Source organism: Opisthorchis viverrini, assembly GCF_000715545.1.
Source record: "Opisthorchis viverrini unplaced genomic scaffold opera_v5_191, whole genome shotgun sequence".
NCBI classification, from domain to species: Eukaryota; Metazoa; Platyhelminthes; class Trematoda; order Opisthorchiida; family Opisthorchiidae; genus Opisthorchis; species Opisthorchis viverrini.
Window position 1 is genome coordinate 845852 of NW_008751847.1, and position 24052 is coordinate 869903.

Consider the following 24052-nt stretch of genomic DNA (forward strand, 5'->3'; position numbering starts at 1 on the left):
TATACATGTTATGGGACTACTACTCTGTACAGTGAGTTTAGTTGTCAGTCTCATTACCAGGTATAAGTGGAGCGTTCAAACATCCTAGCTTGTCATGAATAAGTAAAACCCCACTGTCACATCAGACAGGGTTCATGTCTTCTTATTCATAAAAACAGTAGTCGGAGATTATCAGGACCAAGTTTGCTAACGCCTGATTATCATTTTCGTGGGGCTGGTTCTTCGGTGACCGATCCGACAGCGGAATTCCAGCAACCAGGATCTCTTTGAACGAGAGTTCTCCTATGGGGAAGAACAAATAGGAAGTCGCCAGAAGACTTCCCAGATGAGTTAACACATAGTCCTGTCGATCCGAAAATGGATACAGAATGCCGCGAAAATGTTGAAAACTGACGAGACTATTATCGGTTCGAAGAAACGAAAGAAAGAATTGTGCTAGAGGGAAAATATTGACCGCAGTACGACAAGTCGAAACCCCAATTACCTCAGTTCATCTCATACGGCACATTCTTATATGATGCTGGATACGGCATTCCAGTTCGGCTCTACAGATTTTCAAAATGAATATCTTTATTTACTTTCTGGAAGTAATCCTTCTTTGTTCTCTACTGTATTGTTAGACTATTTATGCGCAACCAGTTTCCCAGCCACATCAGCACAACAAAACGTAATCATCATGGCGTATTGGTCGTTTTTTTTATCTGATTCCATTCACTTTCTCGCACTTCTACCATACGAAATTTTGAGTTTTTTGTGGTTCTCGAGTGTTGAAGAGCCAGCCTTGACAAAGCCACTTGTTGTTTGGCCACAGAATGTCATGAGACCGGACCGCACTTGCTCAAAGAATACTGTGATAAGGAAATTTGTCATCCGGTCGCCCTTCTGAGACAAGTTGTTCTTCGTAACTGTCAATGTGGTAACCTGGTTCTTCGCAAGGTGAACAAAAATACTCGCTGCTGTTGCCCACCACCACGGTTCAAGACCAACTGTTATCCACAATATGGTGTTATTTCGCGCGTTATGTATCGCTACGAACTGTTCAAAGGTCACTGCATCTCCCGGAAATTTGTCGATCAAGACAAAATTGGTGAGTTGTAATTTTTTTACGGTGATTTTGACGGTGGGGTTCTTCAGTATACCCGCGCGTATGACCCTAAGTGTTGCGAGAGCACATTATCGAATAGGACACAACACATCAAGCCAAACTGTTCCGCACCGTTGCCTACATGGGCCACTTTAAGCCGGATGTGATCCTGTAGACTGAGTCAAACGGCTGGAACTCCAATGTTCCCAATAATGCTTCCTGTATGAGCTACATACTGTGATGTTCACAAGCTTTCGTCGATAAGTTCCGTTTAGTTCAGCAGGCAAGGTGTGGATGTAGGGGAACACCTCGTGCGTCGGTCTCCATTAATCCTCTCATAACCACATTGATGACCTTCAATAAGGGATTTCTTAGTTCTGTGGACGATTTCAAATTACCCATGAAATCATCGTTGAACTTCTTATGAGAATTGGATACATCCAAGCAAGTCGGACTGGGCCGCTTAATCACAGGACTAAAATAACGCTCTAAGGGACGATTTCTGTTGTCTTTTTTGCACACTATCCCTCCGTTATCCCAACACGTGAGGATGGAACAGAGTTCACAATGAAGTGGCACTGCAGCTGGACACCGAAATGTGAACAGGGACTATTCAGTGAGCACTTTTTAAGCTTCAACCAGATCCACACTCGTGTTATCCACTTGTCACGTTAGAGTTTGCTACCTTGATCGATTATCAGTTGAGTTCAACCGGGGTGCCTGCGTTTTGTGTCTATCTCCTCTTTATATGATAAACCATCTGAGTGAATTTCGGTCACCATGGCTGATTAAAAAGGGGAAAGAACCAGCCGGTTTCACATGCAAGAAGATTCAAGACATGCAGAACATAAATTTGGCGTCGAAGTAGGAGGATGAATGAAGGAACCTAACTACGAAGGTCCAGAAATGGCTTATAAGTGCCCATTCCATAAACACTGGAATTTCCTACACACTTTCATGACCGAACACTGACGCACTTGTTTGGTTATGAATCTGTTGGTGCAGTTGTGCGACTCAGCCAATAAATGACAAATTTGTTTACTAGAAAGAGTGACTGTGATCCATTTGCTGGATATATGACCTACTGCTGTGTACGACGTATACAAAAAACTTTTTTGAACCACACAAATAATCATACTGTTTTAGACCACAGTTTTCTCAATGCCCCCTTTATACCGTGAACCCGAGTCTGGACAGCCGCTTGATAGCTTGATGCGTTTGGCCTATTAGTGCATAGTTGTGATAACCGTAATACAAATCATGTGTATGCACTAATAAAAGTTTTTAACTGTGATTGACAGTTGTTTACAGGAGCGCTTTGTAGCATGTATGAAATAAAGAGCAATATAAAATGTGGAGCATGTCAAAAAGGGAACTTATCGTATGTGAGAGTCCCTTGACGAAAGTCCGGACGGCGGGAACGTGTTTTCTCCGCAGCATAGCTGCTACACGTGTTCCATACCTGTCCGTGAACCTAGAGTGTTTGGCTGACTCCTTGTTCTCCGCGCGCACGCGGGTTTGTGCGTGTTGACTACGTTCGATTTCCCTATATGTAGGCCCGTTTGCGCGTACGTGGGCGTATCATCACGTGAGTGTTTGTTCCCTCACTAGACGCAGACAATGGATGTCCGATGAGTCCCCTTAATGTGACGTGGTTGTGGGCATGACAAAACGACAAGTCTCGTGATCCAGTGAGCGACTGTTAGCTGAACAGTTAAGTGTGTGGGTGACTGGGTCGCCACAAGCCAAACCAGAAAGCCAATCAGTGTGCGAATCAGCTGATCTGTTGATCACTGACGCGTACGGGCGTGCCATGTGCAACCGAAAACGGTCTGTTTGGTAAAGCTCACGTTCTTCATGCGAAAATGGACAATGTGAAGTTCGATTTCCAAGTGCTTCTGTCTCCTAATAAATACCAGTAATATACAGAAACAGCAATATCAGTGTTGACATTGATGGTTTGCTGTCTCAAGACCAAAATATTTATTGGATTTCTAGTGTGTATATTCGTATAACGATTTGTATTTGCATTTCTTCTCAGTCTGCCCAAAGGAGCGCATTACTCGTGGTGTTTGCAACCGGGCAACTGGAATGCGCCCATTGTTGCGTCATTATTACGAACTTGTTGGTTGTAAATGCCATCCGCGAATTCACAAGGATAGTGAACCTTGCTGTAAGTTCATCAATGCGGCCATAACTTTTGCTCGTAAGATGTTTTGAAAGTTTTCTGACACACTCGGTAACGGCTTAGTCAGCAACGATGTTGAGACATTGGATTGTTACTTTGACGCTAAGATTAGTCCGTGTTAATTGGCCGATGTTGTCCCAGACGTGAGTCACTCGGTTTAAGTACCGAGCTCTTCCATCCAGATATTTGGACCCTGAATCTCTTGAAATGTGTGCGCTTATGTGGTTTTAGGGCGTTTTCAAACATCACAAGATGTGACTCTTGTTCAGACTACTTATTGGCATTATCAGTCAGGTTTAATAGTTGTGAGCTGTCTTACTTTTCATTCCGGTCAATCATTGGTTCCCCCATGGGACTTGATAACCATGAAAAACGTGGACTAACAATGTAATCATGTGTGAATAAGGATGATGCAAAACGGCTCGGCTAGTTGAGATTCTCGTTCGCATTGTGGCTCATCCTGCTGGTGTACAGAGTTCGGTCACGTGATCCCTTGGTTATTAGCTCTGGCAGCTTGGTCCTTAGCCACGCCCCTTATTATGATGACATATTATCACGGTCAGCTGATAGGGGCTATGGTGCCAACAAACCACATGCTAACGTCTATCTTACCTCAAGCTCTTGACCCAACCCCCACCTTGCCGCTAACTAAAGCAGTCGATTGCAGAAAGTGATGTACAACACACTTCTGACTCTTGAATTCACAGCCTGTCCATTGCCGGAAACTGTCAAACTTCCGTGTGATCCTGCTAAACCGATTCGCAAGGTTGTTCGTGTCTCCTTCGATTTGGAAGAAGATACCATCAATAGGAAAATGCGCTGTGCGAAGCGTATTCACCATATACGTAACGAACCTTGTGGTGAGTCCACCAATCAGTTTGATCGCAAGTTACACCACCTTAAAGAGCTGTAGAAGTAAATGGTCTCTTGTCAAAGGATGTTTGGGTAGGTCAGTCATAGCCTTCAGGAGACAAAAATCCTAGGGATTTATGTTTATGTTGCTGTCCCGAAGCATATCGGGTTTCGTTCAGCAATGAAAACAGGTCGACCTCCGCTACCAGTCGGTTTGAGAGCGACACAACAATCGTGGCTTTTTCTAACCGGCGTATTAACAAAATTACGCATTCGACAGGTCGGAGTTTTTTTGAAAGCAGTCAGAGCTGAATGAGACTTCCAAGCAGCTAAATTTGTTTTTTTTCCAGCTGTCATCTTAATGTTGATACAAGACCATCAACATTTACCAGTCTGGTGCACTTGGACGGCAATAAAATTGTCCCTCTCTCGAAAAAAGCACTGGGGTAAATCACTTTTAAGATGGAACAGTTTTTTTAGTCCCATGATGGCCTTATAAAAGGGAAACGTACCTCAAAAGATTGTACCCCTGCTCATATGGGTGAAACTGTACTCGCACCAGTAATACTGCCCACAACAGTGGTAGTATTACTGATCACATTTAGCAGTGACGTTCTCGGCATATCATTCAGTAGTACAGTAATCCTTTTGAATTTGCAGAGAACCACAGACGAAAGGCTTTATTGTTATCACCAAATTCTCTCTTCAAAACGTTCATCTGCAGCTAGCCGATGCTGTCCAGAATACATGGACCTAGGCTTCACAGGCCAGTGTTCACAATCTCTACCTTGACTATATAATAATGTAATTTATCAAACATTTATCCAACCCATTCCAATACAGCTTGTGAACCGACAAAGATTGAGAAGCACTGTGGGCGCGGTGAGCTTGTTGTGATCCGCAAGGAACACCACCTGACCGTAAAAGGTGACGAACCCACATGCGTACAGCGGACCTATGTCAAACGAGTACCAGTCGTATGCAACGGGGAACTCACGAAGATCTACCGCTCGCAGTGTGAAGGCTTCCGGCGGAAGGTCATACATGTAAGAGAATTTGTTGAAGCAAACACCTGTGAATGTCGAAATCAAGCGCGTGTGACCTTCGAGGCTTGCAGTAAGTGCTTGGCTGTTTCTTATAATCATCGTTTTGGCTCGAGCAAGTTGTTTTCCGTTCCGTTCAGATTCTATGTGCTCACCTCGCAACCGACTATTCCATATGATTGACATGAAGTCATTGTGAAAACTGACCGAAATTGGATTAGATTTGATCTGGTAAGGTAAAAATGCTGAACAAGTGGTGGGTACTTTACCGGTTCAGGAAACTACCCGAGGTACTTGTTTTACTTTCATTGGCGTTATGATTATCGCTTGATTGCGTTTTCAAAAGTAAATTTTTCATTGTTATTTTCTACCCTGATGTGGTGTGATGGACTGGAATTACCTCATTAATTTGGGTTCTGATTACCTATTCGTAATGGAGTGTTCTAATTAGCCTCCATTATTATCAGATTGACGTGCGAATCGGTAGCCGTAGAGACTACTCGAGTTGCAGGAAGCAGGATGTAAAAACGTTCGGGGATCCCTGGCATGTTCACGCTTGGTTATTGGTCTTCCTCTTGGATAATTGCACAATAACGATAGCAGAACTGAAGTTCGTGGACGGATAAGTCTATTATTGGCTTGCATTGACTTAAAAAAACTCCGGAACGTCACAAGTACTGTGTCAGTCGAAACTGCTTTTCGGCAAATAGCAATAACTAGAACGCATCCATGGCCAGCGATCAGTACACTGTTGAGTTTGGTCAATTATGCCAAGTCACTTTCGCCTATTCCATAGGTTTGCCGACTGCTGACCTCCTCGTAGCACTGAGAGAGAAGGTAAATATCTCTCGTTTGTGGTGAGGATATTGATATCCCCAACAGCGCAGCAGCTGACTTACAAGGTTTGAGGCTCATCAAATAAGCGCCACCCAAGAATTTCAATGATTCAGTTTTTTTCATAAAGGAAACTACTCACAAGGTTGCTGAAAATTCTTCGACAGCCGATGACTCGTTTCGCTCTTCTTGGGGCTCATCTGGTAGGCGCAGTCCCCGAGTTTCCGTGAACCTTGTGTTCTTTATGAAAATATACTGCGATATCTCGAATATCGTTCCAACCGAAACATGAGGCGCCCTGTGTGCAGCACATCCAGTTGTAGAATATCATAAACGAGAGATTCAGTTGAGTCGCTCGTGAAAACCAAATCGATTTGCAAATAAGTGTGTTTCTCGTGATCAGTTTTTTGTCCACTTAAACGGCTACTTTTTGAACATTTGACCCCAAAAACTGACTCACTAGAGTGGGTAAGGAATTATCGAAATTCAAGTTTGCAGCCCGAATCCGAAGTTCCAGATTATACTTTCAGCCAAGGCTGTCATCGGTTTAGAGTGAGGAGGCAGTCCATTGGTTTCGTGTTTTTTTTTTCACAACTAGTTTGATCCCGTCCAAGCTCGACCGTTTCCCTCCCCCCACAGACTGTCATCTGAAGAATCGTGTGCATCAAGACTGCAAGAATGGCGTTCTGTTGGTTTCGAAAGAACTGTACACATCTAAACCGTTTGTCGACCACTGCATTAGAACAATCTCCAGAGGGGTACACCCTGTTGGTAAGTCAACCGGCTGTTCTTAGCGATTGTTGTATGATTCAACCATAAAGTGATATGGATAAGGAGTCTGCTATTTTGTATGTAATGTTGTAACAGGAAACCTCACAGGCGGGTGAATCTTGCGACCAGTAGCGCGAGTATTGTGGCGACGGTGCGTGTCTGTGTCTGATGCGTGTTGAGTATGTGTATACACGTATGTCAAACCAGACTAGCTGAAGGAAACTACCCGTAAGTTTGCTGAGAATTCTTAAGCAGTCCACGACTAGTTTTGTCCTTCCTGGGGCTCGCCATAAACGAAAGATTCAGTTGGGTGTTGCGCTGAAATGTTCAACTGAGTGCACCTCGCGAATTTGGTACAATTTGGGGTCAACTAGATCATCGGGTTGACTCGGGAACTGCACTTACCTGATGAGCCCTAAGAAGAAACCGATCATTATGTCAAACCAGACTAGCTGAAGGAAACTACCCGTAAGTTTGCTGAGAATTCTTAAGCAGTCCACGACTAGTTTTGTCCTTCCTGGGGCTCGCCATAAACGAAAGATTCAGTTGGGTGTTGCGCTGAAATGTTCAACTGAGTGCACCTCGCGAATTTGGTACAATTTGGGGTCAACTAGATCATCGGGTTGACTCGGGAACTGCACTTACCTGATGAGCCCTAAGAAGGGCGAAACCGATCATGAGCTACCGAGGAGTATTCTGTAACCCTATGACTGGTATGTTACGCCTAATGTGACACTGACTAACAATCCCAACTTGGTGCGACACATCATAAACAAGAGATTCGGTCAGAATTTAATTGGATCTCCGAACCAAACCAACTCGGTTTTCAAATAAATGCATTTTACATGTTAGCTGAAGTTATCTGTGATAGTTCGTGTGGACGAAGTAGTGGTCACGATTAGATCGTTATGTACATATTATGTGCACATTTTTGTTGTCGCCACATCGTCTGTGGGGTCATTTTTATCCAGATAGATGAGTGAGTGATTCCAAGACGGCGATCAACGCAGGTTGATTGAGTACAGAAATCCGCCGGGTAAAAATTACCTCTCAATAGGAAACTCTATGCTCATAACCTGTTATATTCACTGATTCGCCAATCTATGGTATCTGCTGTTGAACCGCTTCAGTGCCTAGTGCTGGAAAAAAGACTCACAGAAGGGAACAATGCAGCTGTATTCCGAACAAGCGAGTGAGTGCGTGCGAGAGCAAAAGTTATGATGGCCCCATGCTATTTAAAGGAGGCTTTCTGACATTGATCCAGGCTGTCTGATAGGCGTTAGTGAGCACCCGTCAGCATCGATCTTGCCTCTATGACATGCCTGAACGCTGATCACATTCGGTTGTGCTTCTGTGGTGTGCCTGAACACTCTTCCGCTTTTGCTAAATTGATTGAATGATTGACTGGCCTGGATGCTTGCCGGCTTTCCTGTTGGGGGTTTGGTGCAGTTTTAGGGTCTCAGTAGGTTCCGGGCGTTCTGGGGCTACTTTCAGGAATCTGACCTTCGTGACATGACCTTTTTCTATGAATTCGACATGTGATTGATTTGTCTAATTGAGCGATTTTTCAAAGTTGACTAAAACCTCGGGTTAGCGAATAGCGTTTAATGAAATGAAATAGAAACACAACGGAAAATATGATGAACTGAAAATTAAAGCACGTCGTAAGTAGTTTTGTAGCCAATATCATACACCCGTTGGCGAAAAATTTGCCGAAAGCATGCCCCTGTTCTTTGTCTAAGTAGACGGATGCGGAAGTGCCTGTTCTTGTAACTCGAGTGGTGTTATTCAGAATAAACATCATAGTTGAAATGCTCACCAACGTCTGCCGGTTCGTACAAGGATTTATCAACGCGATGCCTTTTGTTCACAGGGTTCCAACTAATTTTTGAGAGCTTTGAACTTTTATATGGTCCCAACCTGTAGATCAAATCGTTATGGAATCCGCTTTTTTTACCCTAGAAGCAGTGAACAGCTGTTGCTGGGGAAAATATCACCGTTTACAAGTGGTGGTAAATAATTGGTACTTTGCAGTGAGCACCGAGAAACTGCTACCTCATTTGATTTCAAGATGGATACTGTGAATCAACGATTAACCCAAATATGTTGAGTACACGCGATCACATTTATTTACACAGGTTAGACACAGTTTACCTCGCGAATGCTTTTCAGCTAAGCATGCTTTGTTGCCTTGTATGACTGGCCGGCTACGCAACACCCAAGATGCCCACCCAACTTACAAGGCGCGCCTGGCCCATTCACCTCGGCTAAAAAGTTAAAGATTCAGCTTGGACGGGATGAAACACCACATTTTATCAGTCGTTTAACGGCTTTCGGGCTGTTCCGTGTTCATTGTAGTGTTGGCTTCCTGAAATAAATAAAAGAAAGGAAACTTTGTGTTAGTTTATTCTAAACAATCCGCTCTGACGAAGGGTCAACAGTCTTAGTGAAACTCAGGCGCTAGAAGTGTAGCAGGGACTGGGTTTCTTTTTGGTCATGTATCGTGTAGGATGTTAATCAAACAAGATAGTGTTTAAACTATAGCAATAACGACATGAAACACTTATGCGTAGTTGGTGTCCTTCATTTTCACACTGTTTCCCGGGACGCCGTCTGCTAAACTTCACTACTTCGGTCAAAGTTGACATCGTAAATCGACTTTTTGTGGGCCGAGACAACTTCACGCTACGTAGGTTGGTCGGCAGCACAGCAACAGTGGTATTAAGACACGTTTAATCACCCGCAGATCTCCACCACACAGCAGGTAAGGTTGATTATCCCAGCAGCGGCTATGATAGGGTAGACGATCGTTTGAGCACAAGCTATCGGCGGAGCACGTCAGTAGGCCAAAGAGCCACAGATCACTCTTACCTGAGTTGTGACCCGCCCTCCCCAATGGTCTTCTTCAGTTTGTCGGTTACGGGCGATGAGTATGCTATGTGAAACTTCCGTTCTTCCGGGTGGGTTTATATATAAGGAGATAGCATACGGTAACGTTAGAGTCGCATCTGCGCCGGTTTTTCATCCACCGGGAAGGCTCTTACCTACCACTGCTCACCCAGCTTCTTCCTGAACAAGCGAATCGCATGCATTCCACGAAGGTACACGTAACCGCACACCCGGTACTGATGCCGTCCATTGCCAGAAAGGTGTAGTGCTTGTGTTTCAAAAGGACTCACCAAAAATAGTTTGATCGCGTGTTACATCGATATTCACATTGTCTAGGAAATGCCGAAATAGCGCAGTCTGTTGCATTCTGGTGAAGCGTATGTGGCTGTATTGCGCCTCTTTCGATCCGAACACGCGTCCAAGGACCAACAACCGAAGAAAGGACAAACAATGTTGAATGCTCTTCAAGGCGCGGTAGGCGCTAGCACAGTCAAGGCTCGCACATCAGGCACAAAGTGTCCGTCATACTGGGTCTGGTGTGAGATTAAATGGCAAAATTGTACATTCAACGCCATGTGCCACGCATAAAAGTGTCATAAGTACGCAGGGAGCCCACAATGGCAAGCAAACACAAGTCACTGACTGCGACCTTAGGAAGTCCCAGTCCAATAACAGCCTTAGCGGATTGAGGAAAGCAGATCCCTCGATAGGAGATGATCACCGGTTGGTGAACCAAAAAGTCGATATCACAACCGATGGCATGTAGGGCTGAGATTATGGCGAGGGAATGTTCATCAGCACCATACTTCTGCTTCTTCTCATTCCACACTATCTCTCCACGCCCATCCGAGACTATGCTAACGTCTATTACGGTTGCACGGCGATCTCGAACAGCGATTAGGTCAGGTTTGATGAACGACGTAGAAGTAGGGGTTCTCAACTCCTCGAAGACGGTGTACCCCAGTCGACGGAGACGTTTTGCAAGTTCCCTTGCAACCCGATTATGACGAGCACATCTGGCATCATGCGTGATCCAGCAGGATTGCAAAATATGCACCAAACTCCCCGGTTGGCCACAGTTTCCACGACATAAGATCGTCTGGCCACCATGACCATGCCGAGCGCTTCTAACTCTCGTCCTAAGCAGGTTGCATCGGAGCTGGATACCGCGGATAAATATCCGTGGAAACACTCGTTCTGGGAATACGAGCCATCGATTCGAGAGAGGCGAAGTGACCAACTCTCGTAAACCGCGACCGTCAACGCTGTTGTGCAGACTATCACCCCAAGCAGCCACCAGCTCCTCCTTGGTGTTTACGCATGCACCATGGACTCGGATCGGAAGGCTGAGATCCCGAACAATTTTGCCAAATGCGGAATCGTTGACCACATTGCGTAGTACTCGGCACTGAGTAGAAAGGAGCTTTTCCATGCGCGTTTTCCGCTGCATCGGGATTGTTGCACTGAGACTTGGGATACCAAGTCCCTCATGTTGTTTACCGGCGTGCATGTAGCTGATCGGGTGTCCTTCGGTAGACGTAGCCATCCACGGATATATTGCCTGATGTAGTTGTCCAATCTTTTTAGCGTGTTCATGTGGACTTGGCGGAGCACCAGCGAATATGTCAGCCTTGGTATCAGGTAGTTCCTCGTGATATCCATTCTTTGGTGCGGCTTTAGCGGGGCACGCGTTACTTCTTCGAGCAGTTTGAGCAGGTGTTGTCGGTGGATGAAGACCCCTTTCCCCTTGGAGGTAAAGGGAATGCCCAAATATGTTACAGTGTCTGTCGAACCCAGAGGAGTGATTAGTTCGTCGGCGAAGCGAAATGGTTCGACTGAGACTGCTGTTGCCCGATGTCTCCTGTCCCCACAAATAACCATCACTTTAGTCTTTCGGGCGTTTATTTGCATGCCAGCTCTTCCCAACTCGACCGCAGCAGCTTCAAGCTTCTCTTTAAGGCGTGCCTGACTTTCTGCACACACGACCCAGTGAGTGATTAGGACACTTGCGAAAACATCGGTTACAGACAATGATGTACCGCATTTCAGCACTGCTTTTCATGTACCCGATTCCTGTTCAGCCAACCTTCGGTCGACATGAAAACAGCCGTACAGAAGTTTGGACAATATGTGGTTGCGAACAAGATGGTAACAAATGGGAACACTTGTTGTGTCGATGGAAAAAGCGTCACTGCTTTTCTGCCCGCTGCGCGAAAAAATACGACCTAGTCATTCTTCCTGTAACGACGTCTTCTCGAGAAGAAAACCGTGCAAGAATCAATTTCTCCGCAAAAATCTCCTGTGAAGTCGAGCTGAGTCACGATAAGCAAAATTAAGGTTGAAACATGCGCCAGAAGATGGTCATTTAGGCCCAGTTTTAACAGATTCTGACAGAAGCCCTGAACCTCTATGGATCAGGCACGTATATGTACCAAAGTGCTCTACTTTAACCTAGAAGTTGGCTTTCTGAAAACTGGGGTTTTAGAGGAAATTACGCATATGAGATAAAAATCGGTGTAGTACATCGTATGGCCTGAAAACAGACGGAAATATGCATGCGTGTTCGTAGACAGTTATATGGCTGTCTGTTAAGAAATATAGCGTGATAACCGAGTCTCCCAGTTTCTTTTGTCTTGGGTCTATTATGCTATAAATATCATGTGTGGTACTTGTGTTCAGCGATCTCCACTTGGAGTTGTCTAAATGTAAACCGGTTACACTGGCTGGACGTTCTGTGCATCACACTTGGAGCGATGCCTTCGTTCCAATAGGATTCTTTTGTCTAACAGGTTACAATCCATTCAAAATGGGCTTCACTCTTTTAAAACTTTTTGAATGGCATCTGAGGTTTTTTTACCGAATATTGTGCACACAGAAGTTCGTTTTGTTCGGCGTACTTAATCCAGGAAACCCGAAAGTTCTTACTTTCTATTTCGAATAACGATGTCTTTTAAGGGAACAGAGATAACCCTGTGCCCAGCTGACACCAATCATGTCTCAGAAGCCGCACATATTGCAGCAACCACACTCCGTAATATACTGCTAAACTACATCAAAAAGATAGCATTGCGAAATTCTGCTCTTCCCCCAGGCATTTGGCTCTCTTGCATGCATGAGATATCTTCAATAGAAGCTGACTTAGCAAGCCTGGAAACCCAGTGCAGCTACGTCAAGCTTATAATGGGGACCAAAGAGAAACCATAAAACCTCGACATTTCTACCGTGGACATTCATCGAAAGTCCGCACATTCGGACGGGTTTTTTTTACCGAATATTGTGCACACAGAAGTTCGTTTTGTATCGGCGTACTAATCCAGGAAACCCGAAAGTTCTTACTTTCTATTTCGAATAACGATGTCTTTTAAGGGAACAGAGATAACCCTGTGCCCAGCTGACACCAATCATGTCTCAGAAGCCGCACATATTGCAGCAACCACACTCCGTAATATACTGCTAAACTACATCAAAAAGATAGCATTGCGAAATTCTGCTCTTCCCCCAGGCATTTGGCTCTCTTGCATGCATGAGATATCTTCAATAGAAGCTGACTTAGCAAGCCTGGAAACCCAGTGCAGCTACGTCAAGCTTATAATGGGGACCAAAGAGAAACCATAAAACCTCGACATTTCTACCGTGGACATTCATCGAAAGTCCGCACATTCGGACGGGTTTGCACTACGACTCCGATCACCTGCACTGTCTAAAATATGCTGTCATAGCACCCATATTACGTCGGATCGATAACTTTGTTCAAGTGACGCCCAATCAGTGAAGGAAATGAAGTGCCATCAAAAGGTGTCTCAAGAGAATCAATATCCAAAGAACCTCATCCATAGGGGGGTACAGCGCAACAAGTTCCCATGGTTATGCGGTACGGGAGCAAAACCCCACATTCTATTCGAATTATCCAATGGATAATACAATCCAAGGACGTTTTGTTCGACAGAGAAATCCTTTCAGACTCGCTCCGGCGCTTTAACCGTGTCCACCAAATTGGATGTACGGAATGTTTCGTCCACTATGTTGGAAGAGCATCCAGACAACTCCAGGTTAACATCGTTGAGCACAGGTGCCACAAATGGTGCTTGAAAATGCGTTCGGCTAAGTGTCTGATGGTGCTGTGAAGCGATTTTGGAAGTCCCAACGGAGGTTTTGTCCTTTAAGTGAGGCCAATCGAAACTGAAAAGCTGAGAAGCGCTATTAAGCTGTTTCATCCTTATTATCGGCAGTACGTATCTCACAAAACACCAGGGAGTTTCGAACCGGTGATCTCCAGACCAGTTTGAACACCTAAATGGTCTGCCACAAACGGCTCATCAGCAATGTGAGTAAATCATGCATAGACAGGATACAGTGCCACTCATCCGTCAGTCACGGAATTCACATTACCTGGTCACGTATTGACTGGTTCATTGAGTGACGACTTGTCAGACGGAAGATTCACTCATCGTTTGATTAATCCTTCTTTTCAGCTACTTATACGTTGTTGGTAGTGTGAAAATATCTAGGAATTTTTGACGGAGACCGCTTAGTAAGGATCCAAATATCTGGTTCCAAGTGTTCTTTTTATTCCTGCTTTTTCCGATGAACTTATGCATCTGATTTTATACTGGTACGATATTTATTTGTGGTTTATTAGCCAAGAAAGAAGGCCATCGTGATTACCATAACTTCCACGGCTAACTTCAGTCCACATCGGTGAACAAAATATACTGCATGTGTCTAACTTTTCACTCAAATTTACCGGGATCGGTCCTATGGACGAGGTTCTACCGCGAAATGCATTTTCTTTCAATAACTTTGTTGCATTTGTCAAGAAGTTCCGTTCTGTCCCGGTTTGTTTTAAATTATCTGCATAATTCGTTGATAGGAGACGGCTTATCGGCAGTAATTTTAAGAATGTGAGCCAAGAGTTAACAGTTTGTCTTAGGTCAACGGTAAACTGAGATGATGAGATTTACTTTTTCTCCTTCCCTTTCTAGTGTGTAAAGGGAGACATGAGATTGTCCAAACAAGCGGATGTACCATACAAAAAGACAACGGTCTGTTCCAGTCAGAGGAGGTCAGGTGGCAACAGGTTGTCAACTGTCAGTGTGTAACGCGAAGAAAACAAACATTACGACTTTGTGGCTGCCCCGAACCACAATTTACAAGGCGCTGCCTAGACACAGTCAATATGGCTGTGTACAAGACCACTTTCATTCGTATCGCAGATGAGTGTGTGCCGAGTCAGGAAGTGGTGACAAACGAAGTCCGTGAGTTCTGTTAATGTGGAATTCTGTGTTCGCCAACTAATCCCGATATGTTTACCGTAATCGCATCTCACTGATTGTGCAGATTCTGGTCAAAAATCAACACCTGACTGTCGAGGGTATGGCTGTTCAGCCAACTAGTGATTGGTCATCACGCTGTATTCGATAACCATTTCCAATCTTCAGGTGACCAAGAAAGCAAATGAAAGCTGGTTCGATTCAAAGCAGTAACCTGATAATGGTGTCAGAAAAAAAACTTTCGCGATCGATTTCTTAGAATCCGTAAGCTTTTGCGGAAACTGTGCAATTTCCTCATGAGTTACCTTACAGTATGCTGCCCATTATGAAAGAAGTAGATTACAGACGGTTTCAAAATACGGTGAATTTTATAGGAACTTCCAGTTCAGAAGAGCCTATTTCAACCCCTTCATAAGCAAAGGAGAAGATACCGTAAATCTGCGTTACCTTCTTCAGGTTGCTTAGAAGGCAGTCGAACATTACTGATGAGAATGGGCCAGCGGCATTTTTACTTCAGAATGCAATTTAGAGGAAGCTCCAAATGAACTTCACCAGTCATGAAGCTTCATTTCTTTCTTTAACCATCCCCAAATTTGCATTCCATTGCTGGTTAACCTGGTTTGCTTGACGTCTAGACGTCTCGTGTTGGTAAAATGTCCTATGTCCTGTGTATTTCACACTGAATGAGAACTAGAAACGCCATCAATAAACTCCCATAACGGCATAAAAGTATTACCAGTAACTCTGTCTGCTCACCTCCGGTAAATTGGCAAAAGCCCGTGGACGACTAATATCGGTGGTCTTGTGAAATTAGTCCAGCTAGAAGTTGACTGGGGTCCAAATATCAGTGCACAAGTGAGGATGACCATAATACAAATCAGGTGTACGTGCACCAATAGAAGTTTTTAGTATGGTTGCGACACGTATAAAAATAAATACAATGCGAAATGGGAGCGAGTCAAAAAAAGGAACATATCGAATGTGAGAGTTCCTTGGTGAAAGTCCGGACGGTGGGAACGTGTTTTCTCCGCAGTTTGGCTGCTACACGTGTTCCATAATTGTCCGTGGACTTGCAGGGTTTGGCTGACACCTTGCTCCCTGCGCGCGCGCGAGTCTGTGTGCTGACTGCGTTCGGTTTCCCATATATGTAGGTCGGATTGCGCGTAACTGGGCGCGTCAACAAACGAGTAGTTGCTACACTCACTAGGCGGTGCAGACAATGCATGTCCGATGAGTCACCTTGATGTGACGCGGTTTGTGAGTATGGAAAAAGACAAGTCTCGTGATCCAGTGACTGACTGTGAGCTGAACAGTGAAGTGTGTGGGTGACTGTGTCGCTACATAAAAGCAGATTCCCAATAACATTGCAGTTTTGCACTTACAGCTGATTCGTGATCGAACTGACGCACACATGGGTGAAAAATTGACTCAACCACGATAGTTTGTGAACTGACAGAGCCTGGCTGATTTAGGTGTGGTGTTCATTGTGCATGAGGCACTCTACATAACGCTTGTGTTCGTTCCTCCTCGAATGTACCAAAGCATACGTCTCAAACTATCCACTCAACTTAGGTTGTACGGATCCGGCCAAGATCGTGGAGCGGTCAACATGCGAAACGGCTGAGGTTGATCCCAGTACAAATTCACTGCCCGGCTGCTTTGAGACATTCCAGGTGGCGGTTCGACAAGTTGAAGATTGCAAATGCGTCGAAAAGCTTGTGTCAGTTCGACGTCGATGTTGTACTCCTGAACCGGTCGTTACTCGCCAGTGTGACATGACACGTGGTGCATGGGTTACCACTCTGAAGAAGTTTACACTGGTGCCTGGAAAGGTAAGATGTAAGATTTTCAAAAGAGCCTGATAAAATGCAGCCAGATTTAGAATGGAACAAAGTACTTTAATGTAGCCAAGCCTCTAGTGGGAAAAGACTTAAGTTTCCAGACAATCTAGTAGGCGGTCATCTCATTGCTTTCTGTTTTTTAAATATCTTTTTACAGTAGTATGCTAAAAGATTCACAATTTAGCGCTATAAATGTGGCCATAAAACTTCACTGATGGCGTACAACAAGCTGTTTTGGTCTGAGTGATGTAATCCAAAACAGCATGTCCAAACTCGTACCGAAATTTCTGCATCTCTCTTCCGGTATTCATTCGAAAAAGGCTGCTCCTTCTCAGTGTACTGTTAGTGTTTCAAGCCCAATGCAAGATACGTTCGTAGCGGGGGTTATGGATCAGTGATATTGCTGTCAATAATTTCCAACAGAAATATTCTCAACAACTCTGTTACTCGCACGGGAGGCTTGTAACTTAGATTCTGACATTGAACGGAATACTGGATCCGGATTATCGAGCTTTTCTTCCATGTGTTGTGGTGGTGCAACCCTGTGTCGGTCCTTTGCTTCTTGCACCGCCCATTATGGTATATCAAAAACATGGTAGATTAAGACAACTCTTGACAAAGCAAGATCATTACAAGCGTATTTATAGGACCATCATAAAATGCTACGGTGGAATTTTCGTGAGGGGGCAAGAAGCGTCGAACTATAGATGATCGATCCAGATTGGCTGACATTCTGACCAATCGAGGCGTGCCTTCGTTTAGTCCGTAGCCAGCACGTGACACGCCTGTCCAATAGACGTGATTTTCGGTTATTAGGGGCGGCTGGCCTCCGGACAGCACGATATCCGTAACCCACTACTGATATGCTTTACACAGTACCTTAATGGACAAAATGTTGTGAAATAAGTCATCAGAATACATCCGTCCAAGCCACCTGCAGTGATCCACAGGGTTTAGTATTGAGATGGTCTTTTGAGGTCGATAATTCCTTCGTCCCTTCCGTTTCCTGGCAGACGACTGCAATTTACGAAAAATAGAAAAGCAACCAAACAGTTGTCTACAAGAAGGAGATAGTATGTGTATTATGAACCAATAGATGTTGCTTGTTTGGGTTGGCTTCGCCATGCTCGTGCCAATGTTTACGTTTGTTTCCCCCTAGAGTAGATCATTCTTTCCTTAGCCGACTTTAGCGTTGCATAATTTAGCCAATTTTTACCGTTTCTTTTCGTTTACAGAATCTGTTCGAGATTGGCAGTGTGGTAATTCGGGATCACGTGCTCAATGTTGTACGTGAACAACAAGACGAACGAGTAGTCTGTCCTGAACCGAAAGTGCACGAGAACTGCGACGCGCAGACGGGACTGTGGACTCGCACAGTGACACGGTTCGAAATGGTCAATTGTCATTGCATACCGATGCGCCAGGTTGAGCGAGGGAGATGCCGTAGGTTGAGTTTGCTTTCTGGTGCGATCAGTTTTTTTGCAGCACCGTGGAAAAACTGATTTAGGTGTAGTAGCAGCTAGCCTGTGAACAGTTGTGTTCAGGTCCTGCTTGAAGTTTGTGCCCCATTCTTCACTACCTGTTCTAAATGAGTAGCCAGGCGTCTTCCAGCCTATGAAGGACCTGAAGACCTAAATTCCCTTTGCAGTCGTATGTAGTTCGCCCACCAACCTGAATGTACGGATTTGATATATAGACATGGCTACCAATTTGTCCGCGGCGAATATCATCTAAAATAACGATGTGGAAGTAGACTTCATAGAGGACCCTTACATGTTTAATAGCCAGACACGACAATAATATCCCCTAAGGCGGAGGATCTGTATCGAAAAGCCATTTCTCTGCAGGAACCCATTCAGAGTAATCGTCCCACTCACTAACTACTCTTCTCTCATGAAGGCTAGGCACTCAACAGCCCCAGATTACGGGTTACCTCCAGATAGTCTTTTGAGGAAACTAAGTCACACTGAACCAAACTAGCCAAAATTGAGTTGTTCAACAGCGAAGCAAACTCCACCGTTCATCAACCTAATAATAGGTCAATTGTTCGAGCGTGAGCTTCCTCCATCAGCACGATCTGACCTTTATCATTCATGATTTTTCATATATCGTGTCCCCCCCCAGAGTGTCCACCACCTCGAATTACCGAAACAGAATGCAAAAATAACTTCCGCCTCCGAATCAGCGATAGCTACGAGCTGATCAACGGCAAGTGTGTTCAGCGCCATGATTCGAAGCGCATACGCTGTGGCTGTCCCAAGCCAGTTCGTCGGGTGTACTGTGATGGAGAAGGTCGATGGGTTAAGTGTTACACGCAATTTTTGCTTAATCCTGCGGCGTCCACATGTCGGCTGGTCAAACATTGTGTCCGCTGGTACCAAGACTGCCCGAAAGATACCACGCGTGTCTCTATCGCCTGCAGCGCGCAGACCGAATTCAAACATACACTTCAGCGAGTGAGGTTTGTAAACAACGCAAAGACTTGTCATTGCGATCCCCAAATCTTGGATCAATGGACAGAAATGTGCCGTAAGTTTGTTGCGGAAATATTTGGAGCACGCGCACAATAAATGATTATATTGTTTGGGACGTATGAAATAAGGTATGGATAGAACTGAAAGTGTCGCTGGATTGTGGAGCGATAGCGATCCAGTTTGTTTGGAAAATCTGAACATCCCGCTTATAGTGCTCTTGGACTCCTCTTGTGCGAAAATTATCGGGTCAATGAGAGCTCACTACAGTTTTGCACAAATTTTCACCCATTTGAGGCGCTTTACACACCTTTTAGCATTAGCCACTAGTTGCTCATTCTTCAAGAGTTCACCTAGCCGAATTCCTGTCTGAACGGATCAAAGGACCATCCCAGTGCAGTACCGAATAGACTGTGGTAAACTTATGTGAGAATAGGGCCAGGCAGTTCTGTTTTCCTCGGTTGTATGAGAACGGAAAGAATTCCCACGATTCTTAGTGACATTAAAACGGTCAACCTGAAGCTGTGAACCGGCTGTGAACAGTCTTTAAGAAAACTGTTGCTTGCATTAAGACTTCGCTTGGTTCATATATGCATAATTAGCTCAGAAGGCAAACGAAACAGTGGTGGATCAGAGGGGCGACTGAAGTGATGACTTGGTAATGAACATTATGGCGGGTAGGTACCGTTGCCTCAACTGTCAAATGTCCGGAGACCAGTCCCCGGAATGCCTAATGATACAAATTGATGGTTGTCTTCTGATAAGGGTGGAAATTCAGCGCAGGTGGACTTTGTGGACTTTTGTGGACTGAGCAAACTAATCGATCATTGTTGTTGGTAGGAGAGCTGTTCCGTATAAAGCTGTTTAAATACAAATTCCAAAGATCCTGCAGTTAAATACAATCAGCAGAGAACAAAACGGTGTTGCAAGTGCTAACTGAAGAAACGAAATTGTTATGGGATAAATAGCCGCGGCCCCCATAATGTCCAACTTATTTCCACTTTGAAAGATGAAAATCTGTAACCTTATCTGAATGAAAAACTCACTTCTGGTTTTGGATTAGAGGATATCCGGCATTCCCAGTAGCGATGGGCCGAAAGAGTTATCATCTATTTTTCTATTTAATTAGAACAGTGAAGAAAATGGAAGACAGCTTTTATACCAAAAGACGCTACCTGTGTTGTTTGTCGTGCGACAACTTCGCTTAAACTATCCTGCCGAACGCTGGATAGTGGTAGTTGAAGTGCGCGAACTGCAATTTCGTTCAGCAGACTTCATTTGATCAATTCAGGCCGCCATTACCGGTTTGGTTCTCATGCTCTTTAGGCTTGAGTTTCATTGATGAGAATGATGCAGGCCGGGGCGAGATGGCTCAAGTGGTCAGAGCGCGAATTTACTGACCGGAATGTCCGTGGTTCGAACCCGACTTCTGCCTCTCGACTTCCCCTGTCTAGGCTTGGGCGACCTCGCAGTATCTTAGCCCTCGTGCCTCCTTCGTGTGGCATGGCAGTTAGGCATCAAAATGGGGCTACAGCTGAACGATGATGCAGGCCACTGCCTGGTACGTGAAGGTTGCACCGAGCACACTCTGTGGAGAGTTTGCGTTCTCTCTTGGGTATGACTGTGGAAGGGATTAGCAAAAATTGTGTGTAGTCAATACATCTTGTGGTTTGCTTTTTTGATGTGTCCTTAGTTAGCAGACTGTTGTGGAAAGAAGAAGTCAACGAACTTGTTTCAGAGTTTTAAACGGAGCACACGCAAAATGTCATTTTCAGTGAAATCCGTTTTCATTGTTCCGAATACTATCTCTGGGCGAAGACTGCTTTTGGGTATTTAAGGGAAATCGTTAAGATATAGCTGACTGGTAGCAATCAAAAGGCCGAATTTGCGTGCACAAATGAACCACTGTGTACAGAGAGGTTGAAGGGACCGAGCATAATTGACCTCTTTTACCAGGAACTTAATTATTAAGGGACACAACGGATAAACAAAGGCGGACATTTATGGCTAGGGGTTTCCACTAAAAGGATCCTCTGAGATTATTTTTGTGCAATAATTTGGTCTGATAACATTCCTCCCGTCTATGCTTCAGAATGTAATCATTTGAACCGGAAGTGGCTACGGTGTAAGCTCGGCTTGATTGAGATCAAACAGCTCACTCATCACTTGGAGAACGGTGATTGTGTCCCAAAAATGGTGAAGCATGTAAAGCTCCCAGGTAAGTGAGAGTTTCCCCGTAGTGTGTCTTAAATTTCATTGCCGAAGCTGCTTTTGTGCCGAGGTTTTCTGATTGAATACGTGTGCATGACAGGCAATCCCATACAAGACGGCCACCATCTTGCATTTTATATTCTGTTTATATTTTTAGCTACTGAATACTCAAGCAGTAAACAGTTTTATATCGGAAAATTCAGTCCAGAAGGTCATGTTAGGTCCTGTTAGGATTACCGGGGAAATCCAGAACCATCCCTCGAGTAACTATCCCCTCCACAGAGAAAATATTCGTTTGATAAAGATTGTGTAATATAGGGTGGAATTTGGCAAAGTGTGATCGAACGCTAGGGGTTTTTCCAAAGTCACGTTAGACCACTTTTATCTAAAACATCTTCGGTTCGAGACGGACCGGTTGACTCCGCCTTGTATTCTTCGCGTCACAATGATTAAATTCTAAGGAATTTCCTAGAAGACACTTACATACGTCTTTTAGTATGGCTTTTTATTGTGCAGGAGCTCCATGGTGAAGTTCGGGCTTCAAAACCTGTCCGGATAAAATTTACTCCCTTTTATGTGAATCGATAAATCAAAGCGTCGGATGGGTTAGTCGTTGAAAACGTTATTAATGCCATTCGAAAATACATAGAATTCTTGGCAATTTAGGATCAGTTGTCGTACGGAACCTCTGATCTATGGATTGTCGGTTGATTCCTTGAACAGGTCAAACGCTATCCAAGGCTGATGGGTTACTTCACATCATAAGGATGCGTGGTGAAGTGACGGGAAAGCTCACTTACTTCGTTTATCAGGGAATGAAAATAAACACTCCATTCCTACAATGGAACTAATGTTATCTGTAGATTTTTAGCATGTAATTATCATAGCGTTTGCATAAAGACAACTGAGCAAAGATGAGCTTGGATGGATAAATTCAAGACAAAATAACATATGATAACTTCAGTGAACGAGTACACGTCATGCTCACTGAGTAGTGATGCCTGTCTGTCAGGATTCACCTAAGAGCACCATCTAAAACCAGCGTAAGGGACATTCGTGACACTTTTTTGTAACTTGTTTCTTAGGTCAGTTCATTTCCAAATATTTTTCAGGGTCGATCATATAGAACGAGAAGCTAGTTTTCAATTTGGTCCTGGATACCGAAGGACTGACTTTTGTTCAAGCGCTTTAGCTAATTCGTGGGAATTAATTTCTGTCGTCCAGAGTGTGAAGCTCTCATCCCTGACGACCAGTTAGGTTTTTGTATTGCGTTTGACCGGACGAGAACATGTAAATAAAACAAACATTTTTCTCTAGTAGGAATGCTCATGATTTCGTCGCTTTCAGACGATACCTTTTTATGACAGTATATTGGTGGTTGTGATAAACAGCTCGTGGAAGGTCAGTGGGCCAGGCGCTAAATTACTTAGGAAAGTTCGTGATTTGAACGCAACTCAAGCATCTTGATTGGTCCTGTCTAGACTTGGGTATCTCATCCCTTGTGCTTCCTTCGGGTGACACGGCAGCTAGACATGAAAATGGTTACAGCGGAAAGACTACTTATCATTATTATGGTATTGTTGGCATTGCGGTGCCATAGACCACTGAGAGTCACAGTCTGATCGAAGAGAAAAACTCATCTGGAACTTTAGCTAGTCGGGGATAGCTATGTCATTACTCCTAGCCATTCGTGATGTTCTTGAAGTATCTCGTAAACACCGAGACAATACGACCAGGAATTGAAGAAAAATACGAGTATTCGGTACTGATCGAATTCAACCTGTGGATCATTAATTCATCCCTTAGATGTTCCTGTTTAAGCAATCCTAACAGCTTTCCAAAAGTCCATTGTAGCATAGGCTGACCAGTCGTCGTAATCTGGCCACGTTGTTTTCTTTGTACACATAGTAGGTCAAAAAACCATAGTCGACTGAAAACTGCGTTATCATCCCCGTTTTATCCACACCCGATTAGTTTGTCCCAAACCAAAAGTTCACATCCGCGCATGTGATCGAAATCTGAATTCTCCGATGAAAGGTTGGATTCTCAAAGCTGTCGACACCTACCACGTTCAAAAGTGTCAGTGCATGCGAAAGAGGAGACTAATTAAAAAGCCATGCGGTAAGTATTCATCGTTGTTTGTGTCCTTTAACAATTTAAACAGACAAGATTCGGGGACAAAGATTGCCTGTGTTCGCTATGAGGGTGAAGTCTTTCTACGAGATCCTATTTTACTGGTAGTGCGGATCGAGTTATTCTTGAGAATAGTTTTTCTTTAAAAGAAGACGTGGTCAGACGAGGATGAGTAAACTATTACCTCATTGTTTTGGTTGTTGTATAAATTCTATGGTCATTCTTGGAGATGAACGTCTCAGCACGAGGACACCCAGGAATTCGGTTCTACGTGTCAGTGAGTGGTGAGCCACCAGAACTTACGACCTTGAAAAAACCCTGTGGACAGGTTGAAGCAAGCAGACACTCAGTGCTTGGTGGACCATTAGATTCTCAGTGGGCATTTGAATGGTTCGAGATGGCTCAAGTGGTTAGATTGCGAATTTACTGACCGGAAGAACCGTGGTTCACCTCCGCCTCTCGACT

General features: G+C 44.3%; 1 protein-coding gene across 1 annotated transcript in view; it reads left to right on the forward strand.

The window, feature by feature from the left end:
- Nucleotides 1–24052, forward strand: part of T265_07887 (hypothetical protein) — a gene marked incomplete at both ends in the record, with an annotated part of 195892 nt that overhangs the window by 111253 nt on the left and 60587 nt on the right. Inside the window, 8 exons of the mRNA XM_009173537.1 lie at nucleotides 3126–3257; nucleotides 3980–4132; nucleotides 4968–5240; nucleotides 14644–14916; nucleotides 16504–16763; nucleotides 18008–18215; nucleotides 18897–19301; nucleotides 21336–21461. Coding sequence (XP_009171801.1) covers nucleotides 3126–3257; nucleotides 3980–4132; nucleotides 4968–5240; nucleotides 14644–14916; nucleotides 16504–16763; nucleotides 18008–18215; nucleotides 18897–19301; nucleotides 21336–21461 — 1830 coding nt within the window. The remainder of the gene's footprint in view (nucleotides 1–3125; nucleotides 3258–3979; nucleotides 4133–4967; nucleotides 5241–14643; nucleotides 14917–16503; nucleotides 16764–18007; nucleotides 18216–18896; nucleotides 19302–21335; nucleotides 21462–24052) is intronic.